General features: G+C 51.5%; 1 protein-coding gene and 1 long non-coding RNA gene across 2 annotated transcripts; one reads left to right on the top strand and one right to left on the bottom strand.

The window, feature by feature from the left end:
- Nucleotides 1-3268: 3268 nt before the first annotated feature.
- Nucleotides 3269-5075, bottom strand: HOXB13 (homeobox B13). The gene is made up of 2 exons (XM_027567849.1): nt 4472-5075; nt 3269-3522 (listed from the first exon to the last, which is right to left on the bottom strand). The coding sequence occupies exons 1-2, from the start codon at nt 5073-5075 to the stop codon at nt 3269-3271; spliced, it is 858 nt and encodes a 285-aa protein (XP_027423650.1).
- On the top strand, nt 4548-10294 carry LOC113908000. The gene is made up of 3 exons (XR_003515334.1): nt 4548-4643; nt 9081-9153; nt 10057-10294. It is a non-coding gene; the product is annotated as an uncharacterized LOC113908000 (long non-coding RNA).
- The last annotated feature ends 9342 nt before the right edge of the window (nt 10295-19636 follow it).

The following is a 19636-nucleotide window of genomic DNA, read 5'->3' as shown; positions in this document are numbered from 1 at the left end:
GGTCCTGGAGCCGGCGTAGACGGGACTCTCTGATCCCGTTTGGACGCCTGCTGAGACTCAAAGACCGAGGTGTTTGGCTCGGGGTGCGGGAGAGGGCGTGGAGCGCAGCTCCGAGGACAATTACGCCTCGCTGGTGGGGAAAGACGCCCGGGGTATTGTCGAGAGTATATTTGAGCATTTCCGCATGCATTTGTTCATAAGAATGTTGTCCGAATTTACCTATTTATCAACGTTGTGTTCACATGTTTCGGTCTGAATAATTTTTAGCAAGACACGCTCCCCAGTAGCTAAAAATGGCCCTATTCAAAAGCAAATCACTGCAGACAAGCAACTGTAGATATATAGGTTTTGTTGAAATTGAACACAAATTAGTGAGAGATTTTTAAATGCTCGGTCTGGGTGGGAGGGGGTATAATTTGCTTCGGGAGTAAAACTGGTGTGTGGAAAGGGGTTTCGTGAAAGGATTTAAAGCCAAACGAAATTTAAATTTGTTTTGTTTTGCACAGGTTCCATACAAGTACATCCCTGCGGGGGGGCGGGGGCGGGAATGAGAGGATGTCGCCGCGAACTGCTCTGCGGAGGAAGAGAACACTCCGGCGGCACTAAGTCCTAGACCGGGGGCAGATGGCGCCGCGGCCTCGCTCCTGCAGCCCCGACTAGCCTGCTCTCTATTCCACATCGCTCGTGCTGCCCTGCTTGCCTTCCTCCTGGTCTCCCGCTAGCCGGACCGATCCATCTGCCGACGTGCTGGCCCAGTTCCAGGAGGCTCCGGGTCCCGGAGCTCTCACAAGCTGCCCCAAACTCTCCAACCCCGGAGGCCGGAGGCCCCGGGCGTTCGGAAGCCAGCGGCTCGGTTGGGGGGTTAAGGCCCAGCCGCCCGGCGGCTTTCCCTGAAATAGCAAACTTCTGCCGGCAGGGGGCGCCCTTGCCTTTGTTATAGTTCACAAACACACTGGTAGAGAAATAAATCTCTAAAATCCCAAATCTTTTGTTCGTTCTGAAATTATTACGAACGAATAATAGAACGAAACTTTAAGTCCCTGGTAGCGGTGTGGAGGAGTTAGAGCCCCGGGAGGGCAGAGTGTCGAGGTCTCTAACTCCTTCCAGGCCTCCACCTACGCTGGCTAGTTTAGTCCAAGTGTCAGCCCCTTTTGTGGCCTTTCCTCTCCTCATGTGGGGACCCCGGCACCATGTAGCCCCCTTCATTTGTCCCACACCCTACCCAAATGCCTATAGGCACTGAAGTCTCACCATTCCTGAAGCGGCGAGGGAGGGGTCTGCCTACCCTATCTTTGAGAACCTGAGAAGTTCAAAACTACTTGCTGGAGACTTTGCTTGAAGGAGAATGTGAATGGCAGGAAATAACTTCCTCTGAGCCAGACGCTTTACCGAGGAGCTTAAACTGGACCACGGAGCTTGAAAAGGTTTTTTTTTAATCACAAAATTGACACTACCACCCCCAAGCAGACACAGTCTGAGACACTAGAGGGGAGGGTGACCAGCCGCCTTTGGGGCTTTTCCCCTCAGCCCTGGGTTCCTCTTTGGTAGATAGATTTAGAAGAATCTGAGTTGCCTCCCAACTCATTCCCAGGAGAGGAGCCATGATGGTAGGCTGTAAACCCCCCAATCCCTCAGCTACACATGGCTTTCTGGAGAACCACGAGGCTGAGCCAGCTCCGAGAGGCCATTGGGACAGTCACAGCGGGCCTCACAGGCTGCTCCTGCTGGTGCCTGGGATCATGGGTGGTGCAGGTCCTCTCCACGTGGAGCCTGGGCTCTGGGTTGCTGGGAGCATGTCTGCCAGGATGCCCCAGCCCAGGCTGCAGGAAGACCCAGGGCAAACCCGCTGACCTGGTTGCAGAGCCAAGGTGGTGAATTCCACAGGGCACTGGGCCCAGGTACACGACATAAGGGAGGCGGCACAGAGGCGAAGACTCCGTGTCAGGGTCCTGGGCTCTGCAGCTCTGCAAACAGCCAGTCTGCCCCAGGTTTCTGGAATTCCACACTATAAGTCTCTGTCTACGTGGACAGAGAAAAGAGAGTTGGCGCCACCATGGTCCTCTACGCACCCAGGATTCAGGGTACTTGACTAAACCAGCACAAAAAGAAATCTGCAGCCACGGTTGCGTAAGACGCCCGACTTGGGTCTTTGGGTTTCTGCCACCCGCTGTTCTTTCCCCTGCAAAAGGGCCTGTTCCATCTCCCAGGCCTGAGACCCCGCAAACTTCTCTTGGTGTCAAGGGGAAGCAAGCAGAGGGGGAATGGGTGGTGAAGGGCCATTTTCTGGTTTTCTCTCCAGCCTGGCTATTCCAGCGTGTCTGCGACATTCCAGCCAATAGGGTCACATTCTACTCTTCTAGTTCTGTAACTATTTGTGCCTGGGAGAGGCACGTCTACAGGGCCACACATACCTATTTCATGCAGCTCCCAAACGCCCAACGAACCATAGCCTGGACAGAACCACCGGGAATGTTAAAGGAAGACTTGGAAATTTTAGGGGAGGAAATGAGAGATGGTGAATTATCCAAGTGCTTTCTCAAACTCAAGTTTTTCTGGAGGAAGGAGGACTCGGGAGGGCAGCTCCCTGGCTTCATTTTCACACAAGGACAAAATCTAAGAGTTAAGGATGGTACTTCTGAGACCACGGCATACAACCTAGGGGGTGGGCAGGGAGGGAGGGAAGGAAGGAAGGAGGGAGAGGTACCCTCCTGTGTTGCCCATTCTGCCCAAGTGTCATCTTAGAAAAATGCTAAATGAGCACCGGTAGTCACAAGGATGAATCCGCCTTTTCTCCTCTCCGCTGCAGTCACTGGGATGGGGGATGGGATTTGGAAACGGAAGTGGATCCAGAGGAAGCTTCCCTGCTTTGGGTCTCCCTCCAAGTTTATTCATAATCAGCTCAATCCATGCAAGCGGTTTCTAAAGTGCTCTTCAGAGAGCTCTAGATAGAAAATATGAAACTAATTATTATCATGGTAATTCATACTGGTTATGGTGATTATTGCCACCGCCAGGATGAATGATTGTGACTGCGACCGGTCCTGTGGGTGGTGTGTTACTCTGGTGGATTGGATTGTAACTCTGGGCCTCACTGGCTCCCTAGAACACATGGGGGCACCCAGGCCATCCCTGAGGGACAGCCCAGGAGCTGTGGCCTGGGAAGAGTGCAACCTCTGGGAGCCCCTTAGCAGAGTCCTGGCACTGGCAGGATCCGGGTCTCCCCAGGATACTCCCACTTCTCCCCCACCTCCCTAGCCAGGGATCTCCCTCACGGAGTAGTGCTGGTCTTAACCTTGGCGAGGACCTTCTTCTCCTTAACCCGGCGGTTCTGAAACCAGATGGTGATCTGGCGCTCCGAGAGGCTGGTGGCTGCCGAGATCTTGCGCCTCTTGTCCTTGGTGATGAACTTGTTAGCGGAATACTCGCGCTCCAGCTCACGCAACTGCCCCTTGCTGTAAGGAATGCGCTTCTTTCGGCCACGTCGGAAGGTGCAGCCCTCTGGAGGGTGCTGCACGCCTGACTCTGAGCCAGAAGGAGGGAGAGAAAGCCACGCTCAGACCTCTGCCCGCAAGCCCACGTGCAGACCCAGGCCCTACAAGCTAAGTAATCCTACGGGGAGCACCCAGATCACCCTTCAGACACGCATGCGCTCCACTCCCCCAAAGCGCAGGGGGACACCTCGACTTCCGGCTGGTTTCTGATGACCGCTTAGGCTTGGAAAGACCAGGCTTCTGCAGGCCACCCTCACCTATCACTGTCCTCACGATTGCAGGTCTGCAAACACACCCATCACACACAGCCGGACCTTTGCCCACAGTCACATATATCCACCCTCACATGCATTTTCAGACTCTTGGCCACTCTTGTAGGTTCTACAGGCAAATTAAGTAGAGAAAGGAACACATTTCTGCCCCCATGCCCAATACACACACACACACACACACACACATTCACACAACATGCACACATACACACACCCCTAAGTTCGGACTGCAGGAAATCTAAAATTTCCTTTGGAAACGGAAAAATTCATCTGAGAGAACATGAGGATTTTAATTCTTTACAGAATATCCAGTATCTGTGTTCCTACCCACCCCACCCCCCATACTCACTGAATTGAGTCATTTAGCCTTTTGGTAGAATTAAACCTGGGATCTGAGAGGTACGAACGGCCTGAGCCCCAACAGCAGCACAAAGAACCAAACACTTGGTCGTATGAAAAGCTGGCCCCAAGGCCTCCTAGGGGGGCGAAGGCACCTGGTGGCCCACAGGTTTCAGACCCCTCACACTGACCCTCTGGGGCCTCCACCTTGGTTCTTCAACGGCCTGAACTCTCCTTCAGAATCCTAAAAAGCCAATAGGAGCTCCTCCTCACCAGCCCCGGCTCCCTTCACTTCCTCCCATGCCAGCGCCAGTCCTGCCTACACCCACAGTCAGCACCAGCGGGACCCAAAACAGTGGGGCAAGTTACCTGCAAAGGCCGCCTTCCAGAAGGGACCCGGTGGGTTCTGTTCCCCCTGGCAACACATCTGGCCGTTCCAGCCACCGGTGAGGGCCCAGGGCTGGTAACTGTCCACAGGCAGCAGGGAGTCGTGGCGAGGCTCCCCCGGGGCGCCCAGAGTCTGCACCACCGACACATCCAGGTAACTGGCCATAGGCTGGTAGGGTCCCGGGTACCCGGGGTAGAAGGCAAACTCAGTGGGGCGGCCGGGGTACTCCTCCCCGGCCGTGGCAGTCTCCGCGGGGTAGGCAGCTAGGGTGGCCGCCTGGGCACAGGGTTTCAGCGAGCTCCGGGACACCCGGCAGGAATAGTACCCGCCTCCAAAGTAGCCGTAAGGCACCGGAGCCGGGGCCGCCCCCTGGGGCAGCCCGGGGCAAGAGTGGCACTGCTTTGGCGGCTCCGCGGAGCCTGGCAGATCCAGGGGGGCGTAGCTGACGGCGGGCATCAGCGTAGGCGCCACGGCTGGGTGGCTGGTCGGTGGGGAGTGGGCGACTAGATTCCGACTCCCTTCGGCTCCCGGCAGGCCTTCCATATCCTTGGCCCCGTCCAAGGCGGCATAACTGCCGAGCTCCATGGGGCCGAGGGTCGGCTCATGGGGTGCCGGCGGTGGTGGATCCAGGGGCCACCCAGCTCGCTCTCCCCACCCCGGCCCCCCCGGCGCCCAAGGCGTTTTAAATCGCTCCCAGCTCGCACGGCGCCTGCCTCGGCTCAGCCCGGCCCGTCCTGACGCAGGAGACGCAGGTGCCGGGGCTCGCGCGCTCATTGGCTGTGGCCTGGGGGAGAGACGCTCAGAAAATCTTCCTGGCAGAAATCGCGAAAATACTTTACCCCTGCTTCTGTCTCCCCCCGCCTCCCTCCCTCCCTCCCTCCCTCCCTCTTTCCCACTCCCCCTCTCTCCCTCTCTTTTATTGCATTTGAAAACAAGAACAGCGAGGAAAGCTGCTTTCCAGTTGGGGGCTATCCAGCTCCGCGCCCGGGGCGGGGGTGAGTGGGTGGGGGAGGGGAGAAGTGGGAGGGCGGAGGGAGAGAAGACCCGGAGCCCAGCCCACCTCCGCCTCCTCCTCTCCCTCCCTGGCTCTCTGTCTCCTGTGCTTTGGCAGGTTTAACGAGAAAATAAAAAGCTCTCCCAATAAAGTGTGCGTCTCATGGAGGGGAGAAGGGGAGTCGGGGGTGGGGCCGGGAGGCCGCTCTGCGCCTGAAAGGGGAACCTGGGAATGCGCGTGAACCAGAGGAGGCTGGGAAGTGCGGACTAGAGGGTATTTCTGGGAGCCCCTGGCTTTGGGTCCCGGGTACAAGCATCCCAGTTCACTGCAGGTGCCCCTCCTCTTCCGGATGCGCGTAATATGCTGCCCAAGGAAGTGCCAGGGAAGCCCCTTTCCCTGGGATCCCAGCTGCCGCCCAGGCGGCTCCCGGATCGGGGTGGGGCAGGAGAGGGAGGAGGGCAAGCTCTCGCAAGATGACTGAGGATCTGGAGCCTGGGACCGACGTGCAACGTTCAGATCGGAAGGGGAAATGGGAGTTTCTAGAGATGGCCTGTGAAAGGGGATCTGGATTTTCATTTAATGGTGTAGAAAGAGATGCATACGGAGAGACGACACGCATGACCTGTATATTCAGAGAGAGACAGAGACAGAGACCCAGGGAGGGCAGCACAAAGAGAGAAAGAGAAAAGCTGAAGGAAGGAATGGGAGAGGATCTTACAAAATCCTGAAGTACCAGCCAAAAAAGAGGACCTCTTTTCCCCCTTTTCCGGGATTTAAGGAATTTCTGGGAAGCCAGGCCTAATTGGCCATGCATTAGTTGCAGGGGTTCTGGAGCCCAAGAAAGAAGGAGTCTGCCCTGTGCCGAGATGTCTAGCCTCTCTGCCCTGCAGTTCTCCTCTTATGTTCCAAGAGGCCCAGGTAACTCACCTTGACCCTGGCACCCCAGCTGAGTGTCCAGAAAGCCCAGGGCCCCTATCTGCTTCCTCCAGGCTTTACATTTACTTAGAAGGAAAAAGGGATGGGTGAGAGAGCCCCACCACTGCGAGAATTGCTGGAGGCTCCTCTGTTGGGCCCTTTTGTACAGTACAATTCGGAAGACTCAAACCAGTTTGTTTCACAAGTCTTCAGAGGTGTTGTTTCCTTTGCTACCCCTCCCAAATCAAATCCTTCTGAGTCTACGTTTTCTAGAACCCCCAGTTTTTCTGGAGAGGGCAGGAACTTTTCCATTCCATGCCAAGGTCATGGCAATTATATAGAACAAACCACTCTCACTCTCGGTGGGCTCAGCCATGCCAAATCTTACCGACCTGAACCTGAACCTGAGCCATCTTTCAGGAAAAGGCCCAAGCAAACTGGAATTTCCCTGAGCTGTGGGGCTGTAATGGAGATTATAGCTCACCCTCAACAAACATTGCTAATAATAGAAGACACCAAGCACAAAATCCTGGGTAGATTTTATTGTATTTGAAAACAATATGAGAGAAAAGGGAGAAGATGTCTCTTTGACGCTAGTTTATTGCCATAGCCTCTTGCTTGTTTAACAATGAAAGGCGGAACTACCAGCATTTGTACCTAAAGACTAAGACTTTCTCTTTCTTTTTTTTTTTTTAAAGTATACTCTATGCCCAATGTTGGGCTTGAACTCACAACTCCAAGAGTTGCATGCTCCACCAACTTAGCCAGCCCTGAGCCCCTTTTCACTGGTTTTTACTTGGTAGATGACAATACAGGCATATAGATCCCTAAATTTAGAAATAAATAATTCTAATCATAGCTTATGACCCAGCAATTCCATTCCTGGACATATACCCAATAGAAATGAATGCTTTTGTCCATCAAAAGGCATATACTGGAATATCCAAAGCAGCTCAATTCACTGGAGCTCAAAAACAGAAACAATACCAATGTCCATCCGTAGTAGAATGGGTAAGTAAATCATGCTCTAATCAAAGAATGGAGTACTATGTAGCAATAAAAAAACTACCACTGCACACAACATGAATGAGTCACACAGATATGTGAATGAAAGTAACCAGACACAAGAGAGTAGATTTTGTATGATTCTATTTCTGTGCAGTTCAAGAAAGGCAAAATTAATCTATGATGATAGAGGTCAGAAGAGATTACCCTGGGGAGGAAGTTTCCTGACTGGGAGGTGACATAAGGAAGCCTTCTGGGGTGCTGGAAATGTTCTTGATCTCAATCTGCTTGCTAGTTACCTGGGTGTGTTCACTTTGTGAAAATTCAAGCTGTACACTTGATATTTCTGCACTTTACTGTCCATCAGTTTTATCCTATTTTTTAGAAGGAAAAATAATTAAATACAAGAATGTAAAGATTCCTAGCAACACTGCCTGTCATTGGGATATGAGGATATGTACTGTTCTAGTTCAAGTCCATGGAAATAAGCAGCCAAATGCCCGAAGCTCTGCATTACTGTCGAATGCAGAGGATGAACTCACACCTAGCCCTGCAGAAGCTCTCCAGCTGTGCTATTGACCCCTATGTAGACAGATACATTTCAATGCAAATAAATTCCATAGGATTTTTATTTCTGTTTTTGTTATAGTCTGCAATTTATTTAGATCTACTAGATCCCAGGAAATATTTCTGGATGTCATATTTATTAGCATATGAACACGTGTTCCCACGTCCTGTACATGTATATGTATGTGCATCTGTCTGTGACCTGTCATAGACCTTAACTGGAGTCAAATAAGGTAGGACTAATTCTCCTTAGCTGTAAAAACTATCTGTCTCCTTATGGAGACAATAATTCCTACCTCACAGGAATGCTGTGAAGATTAAGTGAAATTTTGCTCTTGAAAGCATTTTATAAACTGAATAAAAATGAGTTCTATCTGTGCTTCTGTATGTGTATCTGTGTTGAATGAACTACAGCCGCCTGTTCTTATTTGAAGAGAAAAGGACAGTGGCCTAAAGAGTACCTGTCACTTCTCACTTGCCTCTCTCAGCCCTGAGTACGCCTGAGATTCCCACAAAGAGAAACTGAGGCTCAGAGCCTCCAAATCCTCCCCGGAGCTCGACGTGAGCTCAGCTGAGGTCTCAGGACAACCCAGACCTCCTGACCTCCCAGCCTGGGGCGGGGCGGGGGGCGGGGAGCGGGTGGCGAGCCAACCCTTCCCCCAGCCCCACAGGCTCCTTTGTGTCCTGCTGGGAGCCTCCGTGCCGACGTCCGGGACCCCCGAGCCGCTCCCCACCCGCATCTCCCTTTACGGACCCAGCCAAACGCTCTGAAAGCCTCACAGCTGCTCCTTTACATACCGCCCAGACACCTCCAGGAAGGTCAAGGCCAAGTTGAAAGTTAAGAGACTGTTTACCTCCGGGAGCCCATTCAGCGCGGCCCCACAGACCGCCTATGACCTTTACAGCCGGGCCTTTGAGTGCGGCCGCCGCGCCCCCAGGGGTTCCGGCAAAGGGGACTTGGAACCTCAGTGTCAGCTCCAGCCCCGCCCGGGCTCGGGCCGCCAGCCAGGGGGAGGGGGCGAGAGGCGCCCACTCGCCCCACTTGGGGCATTTGTGAAATTATGGTGTTTTTTGTTTGTTTGTTTGTTTGTTTGTTTGTTTTTGCAAAGCAAGGTGAGCGCCCGGTGGCTTCATCATCCCGCCTGGAACAGTGTATAGGATCGCGACGACCGCAGAACTCAGGTCGGCCGTGAAGAATAATGCGAACTTATCCGTGGTGGCGACAATTCATTTTATGGAAAGGTCGGGGCTCCGCTGCCGCTAAACTGCTTGGAGTCACGCTTCCTTTATGAAAAGGGCCTAATCTCTTTTCTTTGGTCCTTTCTTCCCCTCTGTATTTTCTTTCCTCCGTCTTTAGTCTCTTGGTATCTTTCTTTTCTTTTTTACATTTGCAGTTCCCTGTATGCCTTTCTTTCCTTCAATTTTAATGAGCTTTCTTTTTGCGGGTTCTTTCTTGCATTCTTTCTTTCAGTCAGTAGTGCTTACCTTCTCGCCCACCCCCATCCCCGTGCCCCTTTATTTATACTTTATTTATCCCCATCTCCCTATCTGTCCCTTACACTATTTTTTCTTCATTTGCTTCTTCTTCCTTTCCTTTTTCTTTCTTTCGTTTTCCATTTTTTCCTTCCTCCTTTTCTGTCTTTCCCTCTCATTTATTTCTTTGTTGTGTTTTGTTTTGTTTTGTTTCAATTTCTTTCTCCCGTATCTCTGATTTACTGCTCTCTGTCTCCTTCCCCCCAATGCACAAGCTCGTTTTTCCTTTCCGGTCCTCTCAATTTTCCATTGTTCTTCTCCGAAGTCTGGCAGGGGCCTGTGGGGCGGCAGCTCGGAGCCTACCCCTGGCAATGGCGGTCTGCAGGGCGGCCTGGAGTGGGTCGTGGCGGCGGAGCCCTGCCAGCGACTGGGGATGAGAGGGAGCCCAGGCCCTTCTCTCAGAAATGAAGTCAGGCGGGGCCTCTCCCGACCTTAGAGAAAGGTCTTTTGGAAAATTTGACGGCCGGGTACAGGAGTTACAAGAACCAGAGACTGGAGACAGTGATCTGCAGAAGGAGGCCACTATCACCTCTGCCGTCCCTCCCCACCCAGGGAAGCCCGGCAGGCGACATCCCGGGGATCAGTACCCTCTCAGGACAAATCCAAGTGCTTCAGAAGCAGGGCCAGAGGAGAGAGCTACAAAAGGAGCCGATGGGGGCCTCCAGCACAGAACACTGGATCTGAGGAGCAATGAAACGATGGTCTGCTAAGGGAAGTGGCTAGTTCCAACCGCAGGCCGCTGCCGCCCGCCCTGATGGTGCCTGGAAACCAGAGGAAGCGCTAAGCCAAGCCCCAGAACTGTGAGTGGGGTCCGGAGTGGAGGGAAGGGGGGGCAAAACTGAGGGTTGCTGAACAGACACCAAGAGCCTCCAGTCCTTTGGTCCAGCAGCTGTGGGCGGGCCAGCAGGCTGCTCTCCGCCTGCCACGTGCGCCGACTTGGAAAGCCCACTGGGGCTGAAGTCTCCAGCGCCCTCTTCTTTGCTGGGGAGAGACTTCAGTCATCCACCCCTGGCACTCAAGCCAGAAAAGCCCAGCGCGGATCTGGCCCAAACCACTAGGGATTTGGGGCCTAGAGGGCAGCACTGCAGAGCACGAGTCTTTTTTTTTTTTTCTTTTTAGATTTTATTTATTTATTTGACAGAGCGAGACACAGCGAGAGAGGGAACACAAGCAGGGGGAGTGGGAGAGGGAGAAGCAGGCTTCCTGCCGAGCAGGGAGCCCGATGCGGGGCTCGATGCGGGGCTCGATGCGGGGCTCGATGCGGGGCTCGATGCGGGGCTCGATGCGGGGCTCGATCCCAGGACCCTGGGTTCTGGGTTCATGACCTGAGCCGAAGGCAGACGCTTAACGACTGAGCCACCCAGGCGCCCCTGCAGAGCACAAGTCTTAAGCCAGGTTTTGTTGGGCAGTCATTTCCACTCTGTGAGCCTCTGCTTTCCCAGCTGCCTCTGTAAGGACAGGAGGGCTGGGCCAGCTAAGTCCTCCTCAGTGCTCCCTTCAGGCAGAAGAGAGCAACAGGCAGAAGAGAAGGGAGCATTCCTGGAAGTTGAGGGCCTTAGTGGGGGAGGAAAACTGCAGAGAGAGCCACAAATAGGCCCCTGGGCTGACCACTGATTATTCTGCAAGAATCTAGGGTGGGGCACACTTATTAGGTCCTGAGGGAGCCCTGCCCTGAGACCTGGCTCCGTGGGTCAACCTTCATGGACTAACTCAGTTGGGATGGTCGGCCCCAGGGTGTAAACTCCACAGTGGCCCATTAAATAGGACCAGATTGGTGTGGGAGATCACCTCCTCCACCCTCAGCCTGTAATGCCCTGAGGAGCCCTCTAGCCTCCCTGATCATACAGGGGTGCAAGTGGAGTAGCAGAGGTGGGATTCTCAAATGGAGACTCACAACCAACGTCTTTGGGGTTTGCAGCAGCTTCTTGGATCTCGAGAGACTCGGCTTCCTTTATTCTAGCCCCTGCGATCCTGGATGGGACTCAGGAATGGGGAATATATCCAAAAACCTACCTGCAAATTCCGGAAAGTAATCTGAGTCGCTTACAACCTCCCCACCCCCATCTCCATGTTATTTTTTCCATCGGGGGAGATGGCTATAGATGATAAATGTCAGGGTAAATGCTGGCTACTGTTGGGGCTCCTGGTGTATAGACCCTGCCAGAGACAAAGACAATCAAGTGAAATGTCAGCACCAAGGCCCTGGCCCCTCGAGTCCAAACCCACCTAAATGTCCTAAAGTAGAGCTGTAGGTTTGAGGCTTAGGGGAGAGGCTTAGGGGAAGATTTAATTTCTTGCTCTGATTCCCCCATTTCCCTTGCAGAGAGGCCTGAGACTTTTCCAATAGTCCAGAACCTGACCATCTTGTGGCCCACCTCCTTTTTCTCTATCTCTCCTCCACCTCTATAGAAAAAGAGTTCCCCTTTGCTTTTCATTAAGTTATCTGTTCCAAGAAACAAAGTTGGGAGAGGAGAAAGGTAGGCATTACACACACACACACACACACACACACACACACACACACACACACACACACACACACAGGATGGAGCTAAGAAAAATGGCCCAAAATCCATGCCTACTAAGAGCTGTCCTGTGCATGGGACTCATGGGTTCCTCTCTTAGAAGAAGCATAACGAAGATGGCAGGAAAAAGTACCACAAAGGACAACCTCCTTAGGACTCAATAAAGTCTTGACAATAACCAATAACCCTAGTGCATCCAAGAGTGTCTGGCTGTACACACACACACACACACACACACACACACACACATACACACACACCCCATGTGCTTTTCTGAACCTCAGCCCCAGCCTGAGAGGAACATCGGATAGTTCCTGGTTACTGCCTAAGTACTCTGACCTGGAGAAAAGTCCATCTTAGGCAGGCCACCAAGGTTCTGGGCCAGCCCTTTATCTCAGACCCCAACATGTTAAGAGTCTGGAGAAATCTGGCCGCCTGCCTACACCGACCCTAAATGTCCAGAGCCAATATTGGGCCATATACAGGGAACCCCTCCATTAACTTGAGATTTGGGATTAAACTAGTACTTGGGCTTAAACTAGTACTTCTTCCCTTCCAGCCTCCTTCAGGGGTTTTCTAAGAGCTCTGAGAGGGGAGATGAAATGTCCCTTACTTTAAAGTGGAAAATCACCCACCCAAAATTTTTTTGTATTTGGTTTCCACAGAGTCTATAGCTTTGTCCACAATTAGAGGAAACTGTAGCTGTTATTGGCCCTGGATGCCAGAAATCTTCCCCCAAAGACATGAAGAACATTGCTCCCCCTCAAGTTGTTTCTATGGCTGGGGTAGAGCTTGGGAGAAGACTCTGATCTTGGAGGCTGCCGTGTAGAAACTCACACCAGGGGCTAAGTATCTAGGAGCTGAAGAGGATAGAAAAGCTTTCTCCTATGAAGTCATTAATCATAACTATCTCTGATTGGGGAATATGTGGGGCTCCCCTTTCTCTCTTCTCCCCTTGAAGAATAGGAAGTCCCAAATTCTGTAGTGACTCGAACTAGTCCGTTTTAGCCAGTGATGTGTTCAAGTGGTTGGGGGGGCAGATACTTAGGGAAAGAAGCTGTCTTGCCCAAGTTAGAATGAATTGACCTCAAAATGAGTGGCCAGTTCCTTGGTTCCCGGCAGCTCTGAGCTGCCATAGTGGGAGCAGGAGGACAGATGAAGAACACAGAAGGTAGATGGCTCCGGTGGCTAGATGCAGTGTTGGAACTTGCAGTGATGCCCTGACTGTCCCTCTTCATGCCTGCCCTGGGGGAATCCCAAAAACCAGGCTGGCTGGGGCATGAGCATGTAGAAGCTCTACAAGCTTTGTTCCATGTCTTCCAGGCTCTAGGGGGCCAAAGCCTGGCCTCAAAGGCACCTCCTCCCAGGCTGAGGGACTGCTGATCTGGCTGTTTCGGCCCCATTGAGCAAGACCAGAATTCTCAGTTTCTTATTCCTAAGGTTAGCCTGGAAATTTTCCCTAAGAACGGGGCTCAGCTGCAGAGACCCAGATGGAGGCCTGGACAAGAGCCATGGTAAGCAGACCCCCATCTCTCCATCCCCCCCCCAATTCCTTAATAAGCCCTGGGATCTAGCAAAGCTCAGCCCAGATCTCCAGCTCCATGTTTGTGTGTTTGGGGGATGATGCCGACAGGGGTTGGGGGTGCTTGCCCTCCAGCCCTGGAACAGAATCTCCCACACCAGCCTACCTTCAGGTTCTGCCTCCTTTGTCCCTTACTTGCCCCTTCTGCCTGGTGTCTCTAGCCTCAGGAATCACCTGTCCCAGGGGTGCTGGATAAGGCTTGGACCAGGGCAGCCACAGATGGACGGTGGACCAGCTCCTCATCCCTGGGTGCTTTGTGGCCTGAGATCTGTGCTAGGCAGCTAGGCGGCTCCCTCCAGAAAGGAGATGTCATAGGAACCAAAGGGCCCTATGAACAACTCTCCATCAAGAGGAGGGGCGACCTAAAGACTTTTCCCCTTTAGTCCAAGAACCTTACTTCCCTTACTTCTGGGCGTGTAAACACGTGGTAGTGGTGGGGCAGATGTTTCAGTAATGCAGCTGAGCACGCCACACCCTGCCAGGCTTAGCCAGCAGCTCTGGATGGCCCCGCGGTTGGGTGGCTCTAAATTCAGATGGACCCTGCTCGGCGGGGAGTCTGCTTCTCCCTCTGACTCTCTTCCCTCTTGTGCTCTCTATCTCTCATTCTCTCTCTCTCAAATAAATAAATAAAATCTTAAAAAAAAAAAAAAACCTCAGATGGAGCCACTGGAGAGTGTGGGAACCTCCTCCTAGACCATCCTTCCACCCACCCAGAGACCTCTGTGCCAGGAGGTGCACCCTCCTTCCTGGGAGCCCTCACCCCGAAGCAGAGGCTCTACATCCAGGCGGAAGTTTCCACCGGACCAAAACCTGCTTTGTTCGTCTGAGAGCTGTGTGCTGCAGCCTGCAGTACAGGGCTTCGGACGGTGTTACCTGCACGCCACTTCGGCCAGCACCCACCCCCACACGCAGACCCCTACATCCCAGTCCTGCTGCCCCTCAGGATTCCCTGGGCTGCCGCTTCAGAATTCTTGTGATCCTAATCCAGTGTGTGTCCTGTGCTGGGGACTATAAGTGTCCTATGTGTAACTTTCATTTAATCCCCGCAATGAGAGAACTGGGTAGGGGGCAATTGTTACTACCGGCTTTGTAGACAAGAAAACTCAAGTTGAGGAGACTAATTTGTCCAACTTCTAGAAGCTAATGAATGATGAAGGCTGGACTCCCAGCACGTGTCTTTATGGCACCAAATCCTGGCTCTGACCATTTCACTTTCTCTTCCTCGTTCAAACGCTAAGCTGTTTCCAATTTTTGAAATGGAAATAAATCTCATTAAAAAGTACAAACTGATATTGAAGATAGACCTAAGATATTTGAGAAGTCATCAAAGGGAAAAGGGAAGAATAAAGGGGTTTGAGAAAAATAAAATATTGACTCCAAAATAAAGGAACTCTTTAAACACAGTAATTTTAGACCAGTGACCCCCCCCTCCAGTTTTTAAAACTATAAAGGTGGGGACTAAATTCAACTCCTTTGCCTCCACCCCACTCTCACCACCATTTCACTTCGGAGCTGAGTCTATATGAGCAACAAGGGAGCTATCCTGGGAAATTTTCACCTAGAGCTGAATGACTGAAGCCCAAACTCCTTAGCGTCTGTCCGCTGGGCTGTCCACACCCACAGCACCTAAATCACTTTCCAAATCTGTCCTGTCCTGGAGGAAAAGGGTGTTTGGTGAGCCTGAAGATTCTGTACTTGATTCCATGGGCTCACTCCTTGAAATTGAGGGTGAAAGTTGGTGCATGTGTGTGGTCTTCTGGGAGATGGATCCATAACTTTATTGATTTGTTTTCTAGTGGCAAATTTCACATATACAAAAAAAGAAACAGTAAAAAAAGGTAAAATTCACATATGCAGAAGAGGATAATAACCCTTTCCTTATACTTATCATTCAGCCTCAACAGTGATCACTCACAGCCAGTCTTATTTCAGGGTTTTTTTTCTGGAGCATGTTAAAGCAAATCCTAGACAACATTTTACCCAAAATTACTTTGGTTAGAGTGTTTAACAGATAAGGACTTCTTCTTTCTTTCTGTTTTCTTTTAACAAATCCTCCATGTGATTATTCTGCATAACAAAATTAACAATAATCCCTTAATACTCTCCATGTTTCAATTTCCTCAGCTGTCTCAAGATTCTTTTTAAGATTAGTTTTTCAAAGCATGACCTAAACAAAATCCACACCTTACATTTGGTTGCTACATCTCTTAACTTGCTTGTAACCTATACCAGTTTCCTCCTCTCCTTTTTCTCATGCCATTTATTCATTTATTGGGTCAACCCAATTCTCAAAGGTATTGGTCGTCCTCAAAAAAGATGACTGCTCTATGTTGTGCCAAAGGACTTATTCTTACAGGCTCCCGCCTCATTGTTTACTTCAGCTGGCTGTGGTCAGGAGAGCTACCCCGGGTTCCCTGCTCCCTCCCAGAGAGAGTGGAGCTGGGTCAGGCAGGACCCCTCCCCACCATCACCACTTCGGACTCGCTTTGGTTCCCTTATTGATCTTGGAATGGGAAACCTTCCTCCCTCTCCCACTCCCAGACAGCCAAGAATAAGATCCTCTGACGGGTCTTTGGGTTATCCAGCTCTCCGAGTGTCAAGGATTGAATATATAGTCCCGGACCTAGCAGCAAAATTGCTGCCATTGGACCAGAACCGTCCAATTCCTTCCTTGGGGATGCCTCCAGAGACGTCCGTGCTCCCCAAGGGAACCAGAGCACCCTTGGTTTCTGAGGCGGAGTAGCCAGACTAGCTTTGCCATCTCTTATTCCGTTCTGCCCCTAGGGCATCATTGAAGGGGGAGCTTGACCTTCTATCCCTGCTCTGTCCTGTGTTGCCAGCTGTGTGCCCTTGGGCTAGCCATCTCCTCTCTCTGACCCTCAGTCTCGGCATCTGTAAAATGGAAGTGATTTTCTCTGCCCAACCTTCCACACGGGGCTGCTAGGGAGACAAAGAGCAGGGAAGTGAAGACTGTCAAGTGTACTATCCATATGTAAATATCGGGTTGTTTCTTTCCTAGTTGGTGGTATCCGAGGAGAAAGTGAGGATTTATACTGGGAGAAGAGGAGCCAGCCTGCAACCTTGTTCTGGCCTCATGCCTATGGAGAAGCGCAGCCCCCACACCCACAGAACAGGACCTTCCAAACTGGAAAGAGACCTGAACTTGGTGGCGTCCAGCCGGAGCAGGAGCTGTGACCTCTAGGCTTGGAGAAGAGTATCAGGATGTCTGTTCCTTTTCCCATGGACTGCCAAGAAGCCTGGAGCCAGGAGTTTGTCTCATCCCTGAACTCCCTCTCTACAGCCCACACCCCTTCCCTCTTTCCAAGGCCCCCAGCTTTGCTGTGACAACCACCCCCAACGCCCCAACTTGTTTCCAGGAAGATCTCCAGAAAACGCTGGCGGGGGCCCTGGATATAGAAGCTGAAGTGGGGGGGAGGGGTGCAACCAGCTGGTCTGCTCTACCCTTCCAAGCTCAAGTCCCTCCCGCCACCGGGAGATTTTGCTTTCTGGGACCTGGTGAGGAGTCTCCAGGAACCAGTGCAGAATGCAGTGCAGACCTCATTAATTGAAGAGTACTCACATTTTTCATTTCCAAACTACACCTAGCTCATAAAAAGCTGGCGAGTGTAATAAATTCTCCCCTGCAGGACATGGTTTTAATTAATTATTGGGTTATTCAAGGTGACTCATGTGTGAAACACAATTTGCCCTCATAAACTGAACCTCACATAATCCATCCTGAGTAACAGGGCTGCTTGCGGTCCTTTCTGAGACATACACAAAACTTGAATTTATCCTTTGAAAGTCTTGGAGTGAAATATAAGTGTGACTTTACTGTAGAGCGAGCTTATTCATTCCAGCAGGAGGGTCTCCGAGAAAGAGAGAAAGAGAGAGAGAGAGAGAGGTGGGGAGAGCGAGCTTACTCAGCCGGCTATGCTAGGGATATTAAAGAGATTGAATCTGGTTTTCTCAACTGCTGGTTTGATAGGATTTCTTTCTTAGAAAATCTGGTGTTACACACACACACACACACACACACACACACACATTTATACACCTTATTCATTTGTTTTGCAATATCTGCAAGGGACATGTGACGCCATCTCACTGCAGAAAAGAAATTTATGCTGAATTTTGCTTCCGCTGACCTGGGAAGGGCAGCTTCTCTTACTCCTGGAGCCCCTGGGTCTTTATCACCCAAGATTCATGCTTGCCTTACGTCACGACGTCTCTGCTGTGCAGCATGGAGTCTCCGCTTGGGATTTAAACTCCTTTCCATCTGACTTATTTTTTTAAAGATTTTATTTATTTATTTTACAGAGAGAGAGACAACGAGACAGGGAACATAAGCAGGGGGAGTGGGAGAGGGAGAAGCAGGCTTCCCGCAGAGCAGGGAGCTCAATGCGGGGCTCGATCCCAGGACCCTGGGATCATGACCTGAGCCGAAGGCAGACTCTTAATGACTGAGCCACCCAGACGCCCCTCCATCTAACTTAAAAGCCCTTTACTCCAGCCCCTCCCCCATCTACAAAGCGGGCTCCTTCCCTATTGAGTGCTGGATCCCTACAGAGCCATTAGCATTACAGGGCTGGTTCCTGGCACCAGCAAATCTACATTTTTAAAACTTTTTTTTGTTATTTGCTGGGATTGGAAAGCTGACACCGTTTATTTAAAGAAAATCTGGAAGTACTATGTGGGGGGGCAGTCTGGGGACTCTGGGCAGGGACACCTGTATGTCAGGCTCCTGCCCCCTGACCAAGGCAGAGTGGGGTGGGGTGGGGAAGGTAGGAGGGGGCAAGGATTCGAGACTGACTTTGAGCCAGCCACACAGAGTTCAACCAGAGAAGGGGTGGAAGATTCTGGCACTGTGTCCGGGGTTCCTGCCCCAGAGAAGAGTATGGATCTTTGAGGGGGGAAAAGAAAGGGAGACTTAAGGAAGAAAGCAGGATGGCTTGTTTTCTCTTAGTCTTTGGCCCCTGAGTTGGGTGTGGAAGGCTCTGCCAGAACTGAGGCAGTTCTGACCTAAGAAAGGCCTCCCGCAGCTTTTTTTCTTCCTGGTCTTCCCTTCCTTTTTGTGTCCTTTAATTTCCTTCCTTGATTTGGATGCCAGAACTTATTTATTTTTTAGTAAAAGGGAGGCTGGATTCTAAACACTCCCTTACCTCCCTCTGGACCCCAGAACTCTGTCCTAGCCAGTCGGTACATTTCCCCACGTCCATCCAAATGGTGGGTGAAGTCTGCATCTCAGCTGGAGTCTTGGCCTGGAAATTTTTTTTTTTTTCCTTTCACGGCCAGGCCAACAAGACTACAAAGTGAAGAAAATAAAATCTTCTTCGTCTCTGACTTCCTCGAATTTTCCGTTTCAGGAGAAAAGGAATTTTGATGCCATTTCAAAGTATGTGGGAATTTAATAAACTCAGGCGGTGGTGGGTCACCCTCCCCATGAAGGCAAACTTGACCCGCAAGCACCCACCTGTGAAAAGACAGACTGACGGAACCAGACAGCAGCTGCGGCCTCACATACAGATGCTCTGACCGAGCATTTGAATGAGGCAATTAAGCGGTAACCAGTTAATTCCATCGCCAGACCTGTGGGGACTGGACCCAGAGGAACCCCCGACCCCCCCCCCCCGAGAAATGGATGCAGTCGGTGACAGACAGAGAAACAGATAGGAGCATATGTAGAGGGGGACAGGATGAAAATTGAAGTTAAAGAACGTAGGGGATTTCAGCACACAGAGCAAAAGGAAGTCCTAGCAAGCTGGACAGGAGCTGGGATCACCCAGGACCCATGTCGGCACAGATACAGATCACCCAGCTCAGCACCCCACCACCCCACCACCCCCGAGGCTGGCTTTCTAAGATGCCAAAAGAACCAGCCGACTCAGCCAATTATGGGAGAAATCAGCCAGAGCCATTGTTTGGCTTTTCTTTGACCAAACACTATTTGATTGGATAGAATCTTCACTTTACCTGAGCTGTTAACTCCTGTAGGGAGTCAGTCTGTCAGGCCCCCTTTGCCCTT

The sequence above is a fragment of the Zalophus californianus genome, chromosome 16 (genome assembly GCF_009762305.2).
Source record: "Zalophus californianus isolate mZalCal1 chromosome 16, mZalCal1.pri.v2, whole genome shotgun sequence".
Classification (NCBI taxonomy): Eukaryota; Metazoa; Chordata; class Mammalia; order Carnivora; family Otariidae; genus Zalophus; species Zalophus californianus.
Note: the sequence above shows the minus strand (reverse complement) of the source record. Positions and strands in the feature narration are given on the sequence as shown.